This window comes from Pieris brassicae, chromosome 3 (assembly GCF_905147105.1).
Source record: "Pieris brassicae chromosome 3, ilPieBrab1.1, whole genome shotgun sequence".
Lineage (NCBI taxonomy): Eukaryota > Metazoa > Arthropoda > Insecta > Lepidoptera > Pieridae > Pieris > Pieris brassicae.
In genome coordinates this window covers 13,251,905-13,270,455 of record NC_059667.1, presented here as the reverse complement: position 1 = coordinate 13,270,455, position 18,551 = coordinate 13,251,905, and the positions used below count along the sequence as shown (strand labels likewise).

Sequence of the window (18,551 nt, the reverse complement as noted above, 5' to 3'; positions counted from 1 at the left end):
ACAATATACATCTTAAATGACTTAAATATTCACAATTGATTCTTCTTAAGGAGTATTTTCCTCCTTATTGCAATAAAAAAAAAATGGCGACAAGAATATCAAAGTTGAAAAATTAGTCTGCCAAAATTTTATCAGTAAGTAAAGTCAGTAACGTTTTAGAAGTAACAACAAATTTTGTTTTATAAAGATTCCTATTTTGTTATTACCTTTGAACTCAATCCACTTTTTCTGTAAAGCCCTTCAGTGTACAATCCGATCATCTCTATGGACGTGATAAGTCTATCTACTACTATAGGAATGTTGCCTTCGCCTGTTGGCAACTCTGATAATGGCACACCGAATACCTGGCAAAAAATATAATAATGGATTTTTTAAAGCAATCATTGATTATGTCTGAGCCCTGTTATGTAAAATAATTTAAAGTAATTTTATTTTTAAAAATATGCTCGTGTTGTTTTAGATGAAAGTCTTTTAGTAACATACCTTCCCCCTCTTAAGTCCCATTTGTTCCCTGCCTCCCGCGTCAACAGCGCCTACTATGGACGCTGAAGGAGTCACTGTGTCGGCTCTACATCGAGTCGATACCTGTTTAATACAATTTATATTACTAATAAAGGTCAATCCTTTGGAGAATGATTTCGATATGTTTAGGTGCCTGTACACGTCAAAACGGTAAGAACGCATAGATTTCTATACATTAGAGATTTTCTACACAAATAATATTAAAACACAAAAAGTTCGTTTTTATGCGATTCCTAGTTATATTTAAATACAAAACCTTGTACCTGGTTTAACTTTAAAAGTCTTTGAAAAAGATTAGTTATTTATTATTTAACGGGTACGAATCTAAAATTTAACTTTTTCGTCAAACTTACTTTCATAAAACACTTCTTATGTGACGCAAGCTTGCAGGTTTGACAAATCAAGGACCGCTCCAAGGGCCACATAAAGAAGGTCTTGCAGATCTCACACTCGGTGGGAATGTTAATCATCGATAGGATGAATGTATGACCCATGTATTGTATTGGATCGTCAACCTGAAAGAGCAAAGCTGGTTTTAACGAAGACTATAAAAATACATATATTTAAATTTGAGATTTATGAGATTTGATATATACCAAAAAATATTTAAATGGAAGGTCCATAAAGTTCACAAATTATAAGGTAAACTATTAGCTGTGTCTTTTTTAATAATAGTTATACGAAGGTTATGTTCATTTGTTTATGAAGAAATAGTAAAAATTATTAAACCATAGACAACTAACAATACAATTGACTTTGTAATTATACAATAGTAATATGTTTTATTTACAGGAACCTAAGTTCCTAAGGCGTTGAAGCATTAGACTTGACTCACAGTTTCACCATCAAAATGCTGAACATTGACACGCGACATACTATCTGACAATTGACAGCACATACACACCTTTCGTTTCTTATCCTTTTTCCGCTTGGTTCTCGCTTTATCAGTTTCGTGTTGGCTCATGAACTCATCCATGAACCCTCTGAAAGCGTTGACTCCCATCGTGATGGACAGGGTAGACCCTTCCCTTGCGCAAACGGTTTCCATAACGTGAAGGAAGTTCCCAATAAGGTCTTTGTACTTGAGGGCAGAGCCACGTGTCTCTACCACGCTGTATGTGGCCACTAAATTGTCTTTGAACTCTCTCAGTGCGTGCTTAAATACCCTGTCGACCTGAAATGAAATTTGTGTACGTTCACGTATATGTATGATACATACTATATGATTTATTGAATTATTAAAAATGGATTAAATGAATGAATTTAAAAAAAGTATTAGTTCCATATCCACGTATACGTATGATACATACGATATGATTTATTGTAATATTAAAAATGGATTAAATCAATGAATTAAAAAAAGTATTAGTTCCACGTCCACGTTGATGAAGCCACGTTGATGAATAGCGGATCGTTGATTTTTTATACAAACTGATTTGAGTCTTCGTAATTTGTAAGTTTTATAATAATCGGGAAATAAGAAATAAAATAACTATTATTAAAAAAACTAAACAAATACTCACCTCAGATTGCTTAGCATTTGGATTCTCGGACGACTCCATTTGGTATATTTTCTTTGTTATGAAGTTCTGCATCGCTTGCAATTCGGTAGCGTCCGATATAATTTTGTCGGTTCTGTCCATAAACTCGGACGTGCCTGTCAAACTAAAGTTGGACCCAACTTTCGAATGTTCCATCAACAAATTGTACGGAGACTCCTTGAGATTAATCCGTTTCCGGTTTTTATGCCGGCCTCGAGTTGCGCCCGTCACTGGGCTGGGGCATGGCATTGTGATGACACCCTTATTCTGAATACATTTGGTGTGGTACAATTGTTTGCAGTCGATACATCTCTGGCCCTGGGTGACGAACGCGTCGATAGCCTGATGACAGTATACGCACTTGTCACCTTTTGCGAATCTCGTTCCTTTGCGAAATCTGTAAAAAATAAGTAAAAATGAAATTAAGTTTAAGAAATTTATTATGTAAATGAAATAATGGAGCTCATAAGCAAAAATGCAAAAAAAATATTACATACTTATAATGATTATAAAGATAAGTAATAAAAAATTAAATCGGACATATCAAAAATGTATATGTACCTTCTTTAAAGAAATATTTTTACAATGTAAAAAGTATCAACTAATTACCTATGCCCCGCGATGCCAAAAAGCCCGTTAGCAGTGTGCCCAATGTAGTCCGCGACTCTTGGTTCCGGCGCCGGATCTGAGTTGCGCCGGCGCAGAGGGTCTCCCGCTACTACCGGTACTTCAGATGACGCACTGCAATTAATTAGGTAATCCATTACACCTGTCAAAACTGAGTAAGTGGCAACTGGATAGGCTCGAAATCTCTATTAAAGAGACTATTTAACGGGTTCAGTCATTTTGCCCTCCTAAAAAACTTTATAAGTGAGAAACATGAAACCTGTAGATATAAGTGACAGTCATTTTGCACGCGTGAACCTCTATAAGTGAGATCGATATTTGCCTTTACCTCTATAAGCGACAGTTTAACGCATTAAACTTTTACTATTTATGATTCATTCTTAAATTTCGAGGGACTCTTATTTAATTCAAATCAAATAGGCATCTGTAATTACAGCTTTCTAGTTTTATAGACCTCTATACGTGAGACAGACGTCTTCAGTAACTCTGTAAGTAGAAACTCGGGTTACAGAGAAACCTCTATAAGAAAAATGAGCTCGCGGAATTAGCTCTCACTTATACAGGTTATTTGTTGATTTAAGTAAAGGGTTTTTTGTCAGTATTTAATCCGTTTTGCCACACTATTTTGACTACTACTCCTAAGAATATAATTTAAAAAAAACGATTCTCTTAAAGTGCCTGCCCTTAGGCATTGATCATATTTTAGTTTCATATGTAAGAAACAGTACTATATAAATACTAAGCTGTTAATGCAATTAACATGGAACATAACTATGAAAATATTGTTACGAAGACGGGTCGACTGCAATGTTTCTAGATTTTTCCACTAGTTAGAGAACTTTTCAGCAGGCTGTAATATGATTTCTGACCGTTTCAGGAGAGGATTAATCACATATTAGAAAATTGTAATTTCCATAATGCTACCCTAGTTTTCAGGAAGCTGAAACATTTTTTCAGTCAGTTTCACAACATGTGTAGTCGAGTGGTGCAGTTTTCAGGAGACCCGTTTTCAGGCGTTTTCAAGCCTAGTTATACCCCTTTGATGGAGGAATATTCTAGACCGAACTTTCTAGGTGTGGGACAAGGACGAAATGATACAAGAGAGAGAGAGAGAAGATCGGAACTTTCTCGAAACTAGACTGAGCACTCTAGAACGCCGTACGATAAGGACGGAGCAACGTGCGAAAGAGACAAAGTGTGCTGACGTTCTAGAATTGTGCAATCGCTACTCAGTAGCAAGCCCGCCTAGAGAGTTCTCGAATATTGTTTAGAATTATTCCCAGGGATATATAAGCCGAAACGCGACTAGTCACATTAGTTTTGAATGCGATAATAAGAGAGAAACACCGAAGCGATAAAGTGAATACAAGTGATAAAGTACAGTGTGAAGTGTGCATAAGTGAAGTAATTAGCGACTGTTTTTGTGTGTGTAATTAGTACATCTCTGCGATTAATTTGTGCCCATAAATTCCTCATTGATTTATGAAGAAATAAACCCTTGAAGAAATCTACGGCATTTTCTATCCGATCCCCTAGCTCGTAACAATATATTAATTACTTTCTTAAACACACAAATATATATCATAGTTCTTGTCAAGTTAAATTTTACCTTTACAATTGTGAACGTAATCAGAGGGAGTAAAAATAAATAATCACGTTTAAAAATACATTACCGTTTAGCTTCGGGACATGGCAATGCCATGGCATTGGCAGCATCGGTCCTCGACAGTCGATCAGAATGTTCAGCCCGATCGAGTTTGTCCACAGCTCGTCTTGTTTCACGTCTCGCTGAACGTGCCGGCGGCGCAGGTGCTTCTACGGCTCGTACCAGGGACGCGCACGCTGTGTACGTACACAGATTAATCACAACATATATAGGTTCAAGTAAGTATAGTTAAAATTGTCTGTTTTACGCTAGTTCTACATTTAAATACAACGACTTCCAATGATATAAAACCAACAAGTCATTAATATAAAGAAATCCGTTCATACGAGTTAAAGATTCTTTACAGCTGTCTTTTGTTTTAAGGGCACGCAAAAGTGATCGATTAAAAGACAATGAAAAAACTCTTACCATAGAAATAGAATGCTAACTTAACAAACACAACGTGATAAACCATGGTTAATAAAGTCACTGACAAACTTAAAGAATATATTAAAAACTTTTCTTTCACATCAGAGGTATCCGTATTCTCTAGGAAAACCGACGAAAAGCACATCGCTGAACTCAATAGCTAAAAATATCGTCAACTGCAGTCCGAGGTGATTAACGAATAATCAGTGAACAAGAAAACAAACAAAAAAAGCAAACACATTAAGAACTAACGGTCCTTAATGATAAAAATAAATTAAGCATTTTGTTTTTGTCGGATTATAAATATTCCTAGAAGGATGGTTGTTTTCCATTTTGGCGTGTCGCTTGCGTGACAATATAGTACACAAGTAAATAAGCAATTAACAATATTTAAAAAAATTAAATAGTGACACGGCACGACAGTTTTTATATTCGTATTTGTAATGTAAATTTCTGAGTTATCCCTTCGCAAACTTTCAATAGATTTGATATAGTTATATGCCACACCCACTGTTATAAAAGTATCCATAATTTTTTTTATTAATGTCTATTCTATTATGTCAATTTTAAGAACAGTTTGTTCCAAGCGTTCTTTATAATTTAATAATTAGTAGTGTCAGACATCTTAAGGCCGGTAAAATGTAATTCTTTAAAAACGTAAATTCATCTCGTTGTATTTTTGGCTGGAATTTAATTGTACGGGAAGGACCATTGCAATAATGAAGCCAGTCTTCATTCAGATATTCGTAAAGTACAACAGTATGTATTGTAGTTTTATCTCAGTAAGTGATTTTTTGTGTTTGGTTACAAATTGTTGAAACTGGCTATTAGAATATTTAGCAACGACATGATTTATTTAAATATATTTACAATGCATATGTGTTTTTTTACGGAAGTCTTTAATTTACGCAATTCACACACGAGCCCTTAGTTTGTGCGGTATGTAATTCCAAGAAAAATAATACTTCTTTCAAGTTGTAAAGCACAGAAGGATTGATGAATTGACGAGCCTATAAGAGTAAAATGATTAATGAATCTGATGCGAAAATGTATATTCTCTAATAAATGCATATACCCCATTGGTGTTACGTGAGTTGAGCTGTGTACATACAGGTACATATACGTATGTATATATAAAAAAATCTTACAGGTATCAAGGGGCGTGTCGTGTCGATCTTTAGAATCTCGCATGTCCCTTGAGTCTCTTGGATCTCTTCTAACAGGTGGGAGGCTGTGGAGGGTTCTCGCAGGTTCCAAGGTTGTACTTGACAGACTTCGCTGGTATACTTGAGGTGATGTTCGCCTGATAACAAGGTATAAACATCATAAATTTAAGGACATCCATCATGTACAACGTACATACGTTGTACATGAACAAGTCAATCCAGAGGGTAAATTGTAACACGATTAAGAATCGTCTTGCTGTTAGTGACTAAAATTACTTATGTACAAAAATATAATTATTGGTATAAGTAAAAAATATATTATAGAGGACACCGTGAGTCATTTTTGCAAAAACCCGTCATCTTTAGTCGATATCAACTTCGGGGCAATAAATACAGATAACACAACTTTCTCTGCAGCTGTGATACTTTTGACATTCAACACCTTTTGTCTTCAGTCACCGGGACCACGCACGCTGAAAAGCACGCGAAACGTCGGAAAAAATTAAAATTATGTAAATAATTATAAGTTTTTAATAATAATACATAGCTTCAATCCGTTCAAAAAGTGTTTTTCTTAATATAATTATTGTACAAGAAAAATCGGTACTATGCGGGATAAGATACAACTGATATAGACATACCTGCATTAGCATTTCTATCATAATATAATATTCTAAGCTGCTGTCCCAAACACTGTCAATTTGTTAAAATAATTGTATGTAAAGGAGTAGTTGTCTTTAAAGGAATTTTACATTTTACATTATTAGTCATATGAATTGGTCAATTATTATTTTATTTGTATCGTACATATCATATCAAACGTTATTAAATTTATATCAACTATTAACGAAATATCCTGTTTTATTATTTATATTTATTTTTTAATTATACACGCAGTAATTCTGGCTTATGCCCCATTGAGAATAATGAGTTTTCAAATACCTTGAGCTCGTATTAGTGTCGGTGCTATCTGCGGGACTCCAATCGCCAACTTGCCGTAGATATTCTTCACTACTCGTCGCTAACGTTTCTGCCAATTCTCTTTCGCGTATCTGTATATACATGAAATTAAATATATATTAATAAATATAAACTAACAATATTCGAACATACCAATGGGAGTAAAATTTTTTATTGCAGAAAATATAATTTACTCATATACTGTTTAGGTGTATATAAATATTTAAAAGAAAAAATATGCTTCAATTTGCGCAATTTAAGAACTGGCGGTACTTTACATTTACTTACGAATTAAAATTTATGAATTCCGAGGTCTCGGCTGAGATACTTAGTAAAATATTATCTAAAGCGATAAGCAAAATTAATACCTGAAATTATTATATTTTTTAATAACAAACCTTATTCTTCTCAGCCATAAGATAATTCTGGTCTATCCGCAGCCAGAGCAGCTCATTGGCGAGGACTTCTGGAGTGATCTTCTTAGGCCAGGCCACAATGCCCTGAGGATATTTGCTTTTGTTCGCATTCCAACTCTCTTCGGGTGAAGATTCACTTGTCTCTTTGTTTATTAAACTAAATAAAACATGACTATGAAAATCTCATTTTACTATATGCTTTTTAAACTTTATTGGTTTAAAATCAAATGTTCCTAAATGTATTAAAATAAGCATAATAAATATTATTTTGTTACAATTATTCATACGTTCCATTTAAGCTGTTTTAATTACAACCTCATGTTAAATTTTTTATCATTATACAGTCCAGTCCCGTTAAGTCGAAAAAATTGCAAATAGTTTAAATCAAAGAGGATAACAGATTTTATTTGGTCTACAGTTAACTTCATTAATATGTAAAAAATATATACTACAAAAGATAAGTTAATTTTTGATTTAAATTTGACCTAAGAAATCTCGCCTCTGTGATTCGAAATTTCAGCATTTCCCTAGAGATTCCAATGTATTTGATACATGTAACTGACTGAGATTGAGATGCAATTGAGAAAATAAATAAAAATGCAACACGGTAATCACACATAAACTAAAGACCTCTCCCTATTCTCACCAAATCTATCACTAATATTTCTAAATGATTTTCCAGTATATTATTTTTTATTATACAATTAATAATGTACCTTTGAACTTTAGTAATAATTTTTATCTTTTTTCAAGAAGCCAAGTCCAATTTTACGTTCTATTGTAACACTAACATATGTCTATCGATAATATTTAAAAAAGAGGAATGATTATTTGAAATAAATTAAAATTCTGTTTATTATACCATTTCACGTGAAGCTATCATCGAAAAAAAGAGGTCTTAGAATTTGTTTATATTCGGGTTAATCATACCTCTAGTGGATATAAACTCATTCGAAATTTTTACTACCTGTGTTTTTTTTGAGGTCAATTTTCTTTCATTTTCTAAAAAAAATCTATTAAGAATCTTCTCCAAAAAATTCGGAATTTCAATTTGCGTTCATTTTTAAATGACCATAACTTGAAAAATAATCATAATGCGTTCATACCCACTTGAGGTGTGATTAACCCGAATATAAACGAATTCTACGGCCTCACTTTTTTTTCGCTGTCCGCTTCACGTGAAATGTACATATAATTGTGCCCAATAATTTTGTACATTGCGTATTATCTGCATGTTCTCTTCGTGTAACAATGTATATTAATACACAAAATAGAGAAGAAATAACTGTTTTGCAAAGTCGTGTGAAAAGCTAGTAGAAATTAATCATATACATACTTCTGACTAGCCTGTTTCGATGGCATCTCTGTGATGTTCTGCGTCTTGGAGACTTTTCGTTTGTGATACGTCTTCTGAGTCGAACTCTCTAGCGATAGGCTATCTCGCTTGTTTTCTAAGCTAAAACCGATATTTAATTGTTGATTAATAGATGTTTTGATATAGTGATGTATATATATATAAATGAATCCCTATTTCCCTTGGTCACGGCATCACGCGTGAACGGCTGGACCGATTTCGCTAATTCTTTTTTTGTTGTGTTTGTTATTTTCAGGAGAAAATTAAGAAAATGAGTGGCAAATTAGAAAATTTAAGAATACTTTTGTTACGATAGCAAATATTGCATAGCGCCTTTACAATAAAACTTTTTTCGTGTAACCTTATGGCGTTTGACATAACATTGACAAAATGCGTTCTGCAAATATCGTCAAAGAGGATGAGAGAAAAATGATTATCGTTTAAAATAAATTTTACGATCGGAATTATTATATTGATAAATAACTACAGTCGCTAAATCTTTGTGGCATTAATCTTGAAAATCTATGTTTTTCACATGGCCATATATATATGTGGCCTGTTCCCGTGTCGGAATACGAACAAAACTATTTATATACGCACCAGAGAAAAAAACAAAGAATGTTGTGTATCATAAAGCATAAGAATAATAAACACTGTTTCTGAAATATTTTTCAGTTATTATACCAATTCCAAATTAATATTCATAGTTAAGACAGTACAACGTCTGTCGGGTCCGCTAGTAATATATATAATGCATACAGGCAAAGTATGTCATATTACGCGCCATGATAAGAATTAACAGCAATTTTAAGGATTCTCATTATCAATCCATTTTTTTTGCCAATGTCAATTGCCACTATGTGCAAATGAAGTGTGAAGAAATTAATAATAAATAATATTAATCAATTTACCTGCCAAGAGGCAACGATTGTGTAGCTCGCAACTGTCTGGATTTTTCTGCTTCTTCTTGAATCAACATGTTTCTGTAAAATAATTTTTACATCAACAATTTTGCTGTGATGCTCTTTCTTGATGATGGCAATAGACATGACAACTTGACGAATAATTCGACTTTATTATAAAACGTGGACTTAATATAGTTTGTTACCATAGAAAAATCTACGACACCATTTTACCAAGTTTCATCAAAATCGGTTCAGTTATTTGAAGACGCTTTAATATTTCTATATAGTATAATGTTCGTTATTTTAACACGAATCAATGCCAATGTAAGATATACCCTACTATCTGTAGTTCTCATTTCAAACCGTAAATTTATCATGTATTATTGAAATAATTTATATTACATTACAGGAAACAAGTTACTTACAAATAATTTTCTAAAGTATTATTGTCTGTTTCCATCGTGGCGTAAATACAATTAGATAGAAAGAGACAAAAAAGTCCAAGGATTAAGGAGGATAATCTTGAGATACTCACAATTGTATATCGATGATATTCTTGAGTTGCTCGATGCTCGGCTGTTTCGCCTTGTACAGTTCTGACTCGGACGCGATCGAGGCTCTCTCATGCTGATAACAACCGATTGTGTGCTTTACGACACTTTGTTTACGGTTCATAATGCAATGACACCACATCCAAGTTAGTTTGACAAACTTGCCAGTTAGTTACAAAAAAAAAATAAACGGGTACAAAGCATGGACATGTTTCTGATTTCTACGTTATATTTAGGACTGTCTTTAACTAACGGTTGGGGGATATCAACATTTAGAAGCGAGAACTGTATTTTATCGTATAGTGTTATCTCTATCACACGCCTATCTCTTTTGCTGAGTGCAAATGAGATAGACAATTTCGCGTAGATTTGCATGTTTTCTAATTTAAGACAAATATGATTAAAAAATCGTGTTTAATAATTTACAACAAAGCGACTTATTTGGCGTTTTGCAGTAACGTTCTTGAAATTTACTTGTATGAAGTCTAAATTGTCTAAATCATCAGTGTTAAATTTAGTTTGAAGTGCTGTCAAACTATTGGAATAAGGAACTAAGGGTTAAAATATATGGCACTCGTATGTCAAAATTATTAACAAAACTTGGCGCTCAATAAGACTAATATATAGAAACGTATTGGATGTTGTTGCTAAATCGTTTTTATATTTTTTACAGGATAAGGCTTACGGAACGCCCAAAAAGGGTAGTCATCGCAGCCCGGACACCCATTTTAGTAGGTGCATTGCCGGCCTTTAAACGAAGATTACACTCTTTTATTAAACAATCGGATATCGAATCTCCCAAGAACGACTCCGGGAGCCGATTCCACCGTTCTCTAGTTCGCAAAAGAATGCCTTGTGAAGCGGACCGTGACGGATTTCCATTACGTACAAAGAACGTGCGACAGAGATAACGATACGAAACTACCTCTTTCTAATGCCGTGTTTTACATGAAATCCCATAGCTTACCTCAGGTTTATGCCTGGTCGATGGCAGTTGCCTTCTAAGTTCTGGCAAGGTTTTTCTTATTAGGAACCCTTTCGCCGCTGCTTGGAAGATGATAACTGAGTCCCGAAACTTCGTGTACCATCTCCGCACCTGACTCCCACGGAACCAGGCTTGTAATCTCGTGGCAGCTTCATGGCGTGTTGCAAGCCATTGTCTGAGAAGGAAATCATATGAGAAGGATATGTTTCAAATATTTCTTTTTGCTCGCAAACATCACCCAACATCATGTTACAAGACGGTCAATCAGATACTTATGAATATATGTTATAGAAAGGATATACACGTGTAAAAATAACATGAGAACTTAAGAAGGCGCACCGCTAACCAGATCTATGCAACTTCCTCACAATCGAGTAGACTGCAATATCTCACGAGCGCACAACTAATACGAATATTAAAATAAAATATTTTTACATATCATATCATACTTAGTGCTAAGTCTATGTTTAAGGTTGAGCTACCTTAAATAGCAAATGTTCTTATCTCTCCCGGAGCACTTTGTACATTAATATAGAGGACGAGACATCTTCGGTGACTTACGGTAATTAAAAATTAAAGAGATTCAGACGCTTCAATTGTTTATCATTACTCTCCACATTTTTTTTATTCAGACAGACCTATTTCATAAACAATAGTACCTGTATATGTACCGGCGCGTGTATTATTACTATATTACCTGCAATAAGTCTGTATGGTATGCGAAGCACGACGCAATACGAGGAACCGTCTCCGTTCGAGTAAAGCCCGAAACCAACGCTGAATTGTGATGATAGATGCCATAATTTGCTGATGCAGCCGATATTCCAGCTTTGTCTGCTCGCTTTCTCGCATAAAAATCTTTGTGGCACCTTTAAAGGAAATATATTATATTTATATATATGTGAATGTATCTGAGTATTTTCAACTGGGTAATGTTTAATAGAGCCATATCAATTGTATTGAGAAAAAATTGGCTCAGCTTAAAAAAAAATTTTTTCTCGGAAAATGACGGCTCAAAATCATTTTATAATTAAAATTAACAAAATTCAATTTTTTATTATTATTTTAGAACGTTGTTAGTGCCTTTCTACGTATTTCATAGAACATAATACACACAGATAGATTAAGGTTACAAATAATAAACAACTCACCCAGTTGATAATTATCCCTATCCAAATTGAGGGTGGCAAGAAAATGCCGCACATCAGATTGTGAGCTGAGTAGGCCCTTTGGTAGCAAAATTCTGTACAGTTGTATGAACTCTTCGTACGTAAGTCGTACGTTGTATCCGGCTTGTCTAATGCGTACAGTTTCGAGCATTCCCGTATATCTGAGCTGACGCTGTACTGTTTCTTCGTCGAAAACGTTGGGGATTTTGTCACTATTTGATTTTATACATCTGTTAAAAAAAAGTCATGTTAATTTTTACCGATTTCTGTATGATCCTCTGATATTAAAGACAAGGTCAATTGTGGTAATCTTTTTCAAATTTTTGCTTTTTCAAATTATTACTATTATAAGGCAAATAAAATATAGCATTCTTTAAGTACTCTTTTGTCTCTTTCCATCAAATTGTATTTACGCTACGATGAAAAGGACTTTGTAAATTAGCTTTCGTAAAAACGCTGTAATTAGACAAATTTAGTTTTTATCGATAAGTAGGCGACAAATTTTAATAAATATCTACAATGTATAGGTGTAAGTAAGTACGTAATCATCTATCTTGGGAATTAAATACAATTTTTTATGGAAGATCAAAAATACCTTATGAAAAATGGATTTGCTTGATTCAGAGTTTCCATAAGTGCTGCAAGAGAATGCTGGAACTGAGCGGCCACTGTGTGTGGTTGCTTTCTCTTTCCGGCAGCAGCCGTTCTACCGGCCAATGTTTTTACACTCTGTAAATTCTTCAAGCCTTTCTTCGCGCGCTCCCGAGGCCGGAACGACTTATTTTTCCTGTCAAATCGATTTAATTTAGAATCTATTCAAAACAAACTATAACCCGACCCGCACCGTCATGCGCAAAACAAAAGCTAACATTATTATAAACCCAGCAATAACCGAAAACAACACCGAATCACCGAGTCACCAAAAGTCCCGAAAGATTAAAATTCATCAAACAAAATTACACATGCACCTTCAAGAAATCTGACAAAAACCGAGTGACAAAAAATCTAATCAAGCGTTATAAAAAAGCAAATCCTTCGTCACTCGCGTTCAAGCTTTGTTTGATGAATGAGAGGTGAAGAGTGAGAGAGACAGCTTGTGTTGTATCCGTGGACATACATGACGATCTGACTGGCTCGCTGCAACACGTCCGCGTCGTCAAGGTCCCTGTCAGTGCGGCGAGTTCTAGTTTCGGCGGTTCTATAATTTTTGGTCGGTTTTGCCGTCCGAGACCCTCCCCCAGCCGCGTCTCTCTTTTCAGTTCTTCCCGTCTCTCGTGCTTTCGTTGCCGCCCTTTGTGGCGTTCTGCTGTTTATCCCGTCAAATTAATTTAAAAAAGGTGATTTATCATGCGTCTATGTGCATAATAAACTGAAATGGTCTTGGTAATGGTTCTGTCGATAAACATTAGCGCACATAACTATAACTACTTTAGCTAATAACTATACAAAAAGTTACCTGAATAAAGAAAAATTTACGATTAAAACACAAAGTATTAGCATAGAAACATAGATGTTTAAACTCATAGGCAATTTATAAAGATGGGCTATCTATAACGTCTGCTAATTAAGAAACGGTTGGCATGGCAACCTAGTTATCATGACACTATAACTTATCGCTCGCTTATAAAGGTTGCACACCTTCAATCAAGTACATTTAAGTAAATAAATTGAGCTATATTTCACAGACAACATTAATCTAGAAGACATCTAACAGCGGTGTATGATATAAAAGAACAACCATGCTATATGTGCACAAAAAAGCATGCTTTAAACGGTGACTTACGCAATTCTGTTGATTGCGAGATTGATTGATGACACTGTCACCAGTTGGCTGAGCAACAAGACATATCATTACGTCACATAACGTCATATTAGCGAAAGCTTACGTATACCTATTTATTCGTCATTATTAAGATTATAACACAGAAGCGAAATAGTTAACATAACATTATCCGTCTCCTTTTATCACAGCATAAATTCAATTTGACAGAAAGAGACGGAAAAGTATAATAATTTCGTTTTTATATGCATAGAGCTACCTCGATTGTCAAGAAACAAATCATGCCTCGTTCAGGGGTAATTAGTTGTCGTTAAGCGATTTATGCAATTTCACATACAAATAAGTGCTGATGCTCACCTAACTATACTTTCGTTCGCAGCGTGAATGGACGCTCGGGGGACTCTCGAGGCACCGTCCACTCTATTAACTCTATGTCTGCTACCCGCTTCCATAAATGCAAAGTACCCTCTGTAACAATATTTGAGCTATTTAGAGATTATACGTAATTAAGTGTATTAGTAAAAATAATTTCCGAAGGATCTTAAAGATTTGATTTTTCTATTTAACGACAAAATAACATGAATTGTTCAAAACCTTTATATTTATGTATTACAGAAATACATATTAACCTTATAGACTATGCCAATACGATAGTGACGAGAAAAAATAAAATGTTTAATTAAAAAGTAAATATTATACACACGTAAACATATAATATACACAATATCGCTACTTTCAATACGAATTGACTCTGTGAACATATAAAAATGTGGATAGTGTCGAAGACAGCATTCAGTAGGCACAACGTCTTGGATAACTGGGAACGGACTGGATCTCGCCTTGTTATCGCAAGCAGCCAAGCCTTGGCTTTCGCCGACGCACATTCTCCTTAGGTACAAAGAAACAGAGTTCTTCGAGAACACTTGGGTATACTATAAAGGATTATTTAATTACACTTTAAGAAATAATAAGATTTAAGTACAAACCTGAAAAACGCTCTGACGATCGCCCAACGGAACACAGCAACGGGGTCGACTCCCACCAACTCCCTCACAAACGCTAGAGACGAGTTCTTGAGGACACTCACGATGTCTTGCCTCATGAGGTCTAAGTTCTTTTCTCGCATCGCTGTGGCCTGTCGAACATTTTAATATGTATTTTCGCTTAATTACCGTATAAACTATAGACATAGTTTGTGTGTTTATACTTAACACTTTTAAAATATTATGTATAGACACGGCTACACAGAATTTTCCAGCAAAGTATTTTTTTTTCATTACTTTTATTACCTTCTTGTACAAAAAGAGTTAATTATTTGTTTAGATTGCTTTTAAATACAAAGTACACGTTTTTATTTACCTAATATCTTATCAATTTCAGTAATAATCACCCAACCATAGATATTTTTACGATTTTATTTCGTCTGTTGACTTTTTAAACTAATATTAACAAACAATTCCTATTTACCTGATACTTTACCCTCCCCGCGTAATGCCTTACAACAAAAGCTGGCTCCCGGCGCGTAGGCTTCTCGTAGAACGGATTCTCTTCGTGTACAGAGTTGAATTTTTGGAGTAACGTCTCATTTGTAGCCCAGGGAAAGCTGTAAATTTTTATATTTTTACGAATCCCTTAATATTGAGTTGACAAATAAATAGTACTGAATTTCATTATTGTATTTCTAGTAATTGGTAGCATTATTTTTAAAAAATACACTAATTATAGTATAATAGTGAATAATTCAGTACGAGCAGCTGGAAGACCTGTAAGCACTTTATATATAATAAATTATATAGTGTTAGGAAGTACATGGTTCCTTACTTGCACTGATCATCCAAGAGACACAGCAATCCACCCGGCTTTCCCTCTATAAGCTGAAGACAGCCGGTATTATCCGAGAAACCTATGTCCGTCCACCGAATCCCCTCTCTCCTGTACTCCTCTTGCTCGTACTTAAACACGTGTTGATTGAAGTAATATTGCAAGTGCTCGTTAGCGTAATTGATGCAGAGTTGCTCAAAGCTGTTGTTCGGACCGAAGTCTTCGAAACCGAATATATCGAGGACGCCTGGAAATATTTTTAGTATGTATTATAAACTATATAGTCAGTATATGTTAATCTTCTATAAAATTAATATTATTATTATTTTATACAAAACAATACACACATAAAAAACTAACACAACATTAAACAGTATTAGGATATAATATTTACAAAAAGACTAAAAACTGAAAAACTGCAAACTATTTCTTCAACAGGAACTGACATATAGAAGACCCTTTGTCAGTTCACTCAAACGGACAATTTTAAATGTCTGTTAATCTTCATCAATCATTAATCATTTCCATTGTGTCACATGTGTGTGTCACTGAACGAATATTTGTATAGAATATCTGTATGTATAATTGCTATCCCTATATAATGACTACAAAAAAATACAATATGAAGTATTTTGCAAGTGAGTGTTGGTCTAGTGGCTTCAGCGTGCACTAATGGACTTTCTGTATAAGTGCCAATCTAACACTTGCTCGAATGGTGAAGAACACTGAATACTAATCACCTACTTGCATATTAGAAAGAACAAATGATCAAATAACAGAAACAGAACATCCTAGAAGGTTTTTTTTTAATGTAATAGCAGGCAAACGGGCAAGAGGCTCACCTGATGTGAAGCGATACCGCCGCCCAAGGACACTCACATTGCCAGAAGGCTCGCAAGTGCGTTGCCGGCCTTTCAAGAATTGGTACGCTCTTTTCTTGAAGGACCCTAAGTCGAATTGGTTCGGAAATACTTCAGTGGGCAGCTGGTTTCACATAGTGATGGTGCGCGGCAAAAACTGCCTTAGAAAACGCTCAGTTGTGGAACGACGGACGTCGAGGTGATACGGATGGTATTTTGTATTTTGCCTTGACGTCCGATAATGAAACTCAGCTGCGGGTATTAGACCGAACAACTCTTCTGAACACTCCCCATGGTAAATGCGGTAGAAGATGCAGAGGGACCCAACATCTCTACGCAACGCCAAGGGATCAAGCCGCACAGAAAGTGATTGGTCGTCGACGATTGGAACCGCTCTTCGTTGAATACGGTCTAGTGGAAGGAGCTGGTACTGGGGAGCTCCCGCCCAGAGGTGAGAACAGTATTCCATGTGGGGCCGAATTTGCGCTTTATAGAGTTGCAAGCGGTGGCCCGGAGTGAAGTACCGTCTCGCCTTGCTGAGCACACCAAGCTTTTTGGAGGCTAATTTAGCCTTCCCTTCCAAATGACCGCGAAACTGGACGTTATTCGATATGTCAACGCCCAATATTCCGATGTTAGCTGAGGCTTTAAGGAGAGTGCCTTCAAAGAGGGGAGTAGCGACAAAGGAGTTTTTTTAGCGGAAAACGCGCATACTTGTATCTTCTTGGGGTTAAATTGGACTAGATTTAGTCTACCCCAGTCCGAGAGTCCACGTAAAAGAGTTTCGACTCTTTCTCGGGGAGCCCACAGGCTGGAAGCTTCGAGAGCAGTGCTCTATGCCACACCCGATCGAAGGCTTTCGCTATGTCCAAACTTACCGCCAGCGCCTCCCTCTTGGACTCAATTGCCTCTGCCCACCTGTGTAAGGTATACAAGGAGGTCACCAGCTGAGCGACCACGACGAAAGCCGTACTGAGAATCGCTAATCAGCTGGCTGCCCTCTAGATACCTCAAGAGCTGGCCGTTAATAATGGTTTCCATTATTTTGGAGAACAAGGAGGTTATTGCGATTGGGCGATAGTTGGACGGATCAGAGCGATCGCCTTTTTTAGGGATCGGATGTATCAAATCTGTCTTCCAGCACTTCGGAACAGTGTTGAGGGAGTACAGGTACCGGAAAAGGCGCGTTAGGACCGGAGCCAACTCAAGAGCACAAGTACGCAGCACAATTGGGGGGATGCCATCAGGCCCGCTCGACTTATGGATGTCCAGGGAAAATAAATGTTTACGGATAGCACGTTGCCGGAATGTAACTTCAGGCATCGTAGTATCACACCGCAATAATGTCGGTGGTTCCTTCCCCTGATCATCCAAAGTTGAGTTCGACGCAAAGAGACAGCCTAGAAGATCGGCCTTCTCTTTTGCAGTATGGGCCAGTGAGTCATCCTCCCTATGCAGTGGTGGAATAGAGGGCTGACAGAAATTCCCTTGGACAGCTTTGGCAAGAGACCAGAAGACTCGAGTTCCCGAAGGAAGGTGGGCCAATTTCTCACCAAACCTGGCAATATGCTCTGACTTTGCCTTAGCGATTTCCCGTTTGAAGAACCTAGAGGCTGAATTGTATGCTTTTTTACGTTCGCCGATAGCCGCATCACAGGATGTCGCCGCTTCTGCCCAGGCTTTAAAGCATTCACGCTTACGGCGCAAAGCCTCTTTGCACGAACGCCTAAACCAAGGCTGGGACTTGCCACCGACCGGCACCGCAGAGAATGGAATAAAAAGTTCCATGCCCTGCAGGACCACATCAACGACAGAGTCAG

The 18,551-nt window shown here is 36.1% G+C and overlaps 1 protein-coding gene across 6 annotated transcripts in view; it reads right to left on the bottom strand.

Moving 5' to 3' along the window:
* The window catches only part of LOC123707593 (unconventional myosin-IXa-like), a 33,273-nt gene that overhangs the window by 4,065 nt on the left and 10,657 nt on the right, over window positions 1-18,551 (bottom strand). For 2 of the 6 annotated variants that reach the window (XM_045657769.1, XM_045657774.1), the window contains 23 exons: window positions 15,872-16,118; window positions 15,518-15,653; window positions 15,037-15,185; window positions 14,408-14,518; window positions 14,054-14,101; window positions 13,388-13,573; window positions 12,866-13,057; window positions 12,253-12,500; window positions 11,799-11,970; window positions 11,084-11,276; window positions 10,101-10,192; window positions 9,572-9,643; window positions 8,643-8,762; window positions 7,289-7,463; window positions 6,873-6,982; window positions 5,913-6,067; window positions 4,364-4,532; window positions 2,673-2,804; window positions 2,046-2,460; window positions 1,427-1,696; window positions 876-1,037; window positions 484-585; window positions 207-344 (listed from right to left, as the gene is read on the bottom strand). In XM_045657769.1, coding sequence (XP_045513725.1) covers window positions 207-344; window positions 484-585; window positions 876-1,037; window positions 1,427-1,696; window positions 2,046-2,460; window positions 2,673-2,804; window positions 4,364-4,532; window positions 5,913-6,067; window positions 6,873-6,982; window positions 7,289-7,463; window positions 8,643-8,762; window positions 9,572-9,643; window positions 10,101-10,192; window positions 11,084-11,276; window positions 11,799-11,970; window positions 12,253-12,500; window positions 12,866-13,057; window positions 13,388-13,573; window positions 14,054-14,101; window positions 14,408-14,518; window positions 15,037-15,185; window positions 15,518-15,653; window positions 15,872-16,118 — 3,794 coding nt within the window. Of the gene's footprint in view, window positions 1-206; window positions 345-483; window positions 586-875; window positions 1,038-1,426; window positions 1,697-2,045; window positions 2,461-2,672; window positions 2,805-4,363; window positions 4,533-5,912; window positions 6,068-6,872; window positions 6,983-7,288; window positions 7,464-8,642; window positions 8,763-9,571; window positions 9,644-10,100; window positions 10,193-11,083; window positions 11,277-11,798; window positions 11,971-12,252; window positions 12,501-12,865; window positions 13,058-13,387; window positions 13,577-14,053; window positions 14,102-14,407; window positions 14,519-15,036; window positions 15,186-15,517; window positions 15,654-15,871; window positions 16,119-18,551 lie in introns of all 6 variants that reach the window. The other 4 variants (XM_045657772.1, XM_045657770.1, XM_045657771.1 and 1 more) reach the window with 4 other exon arrangements.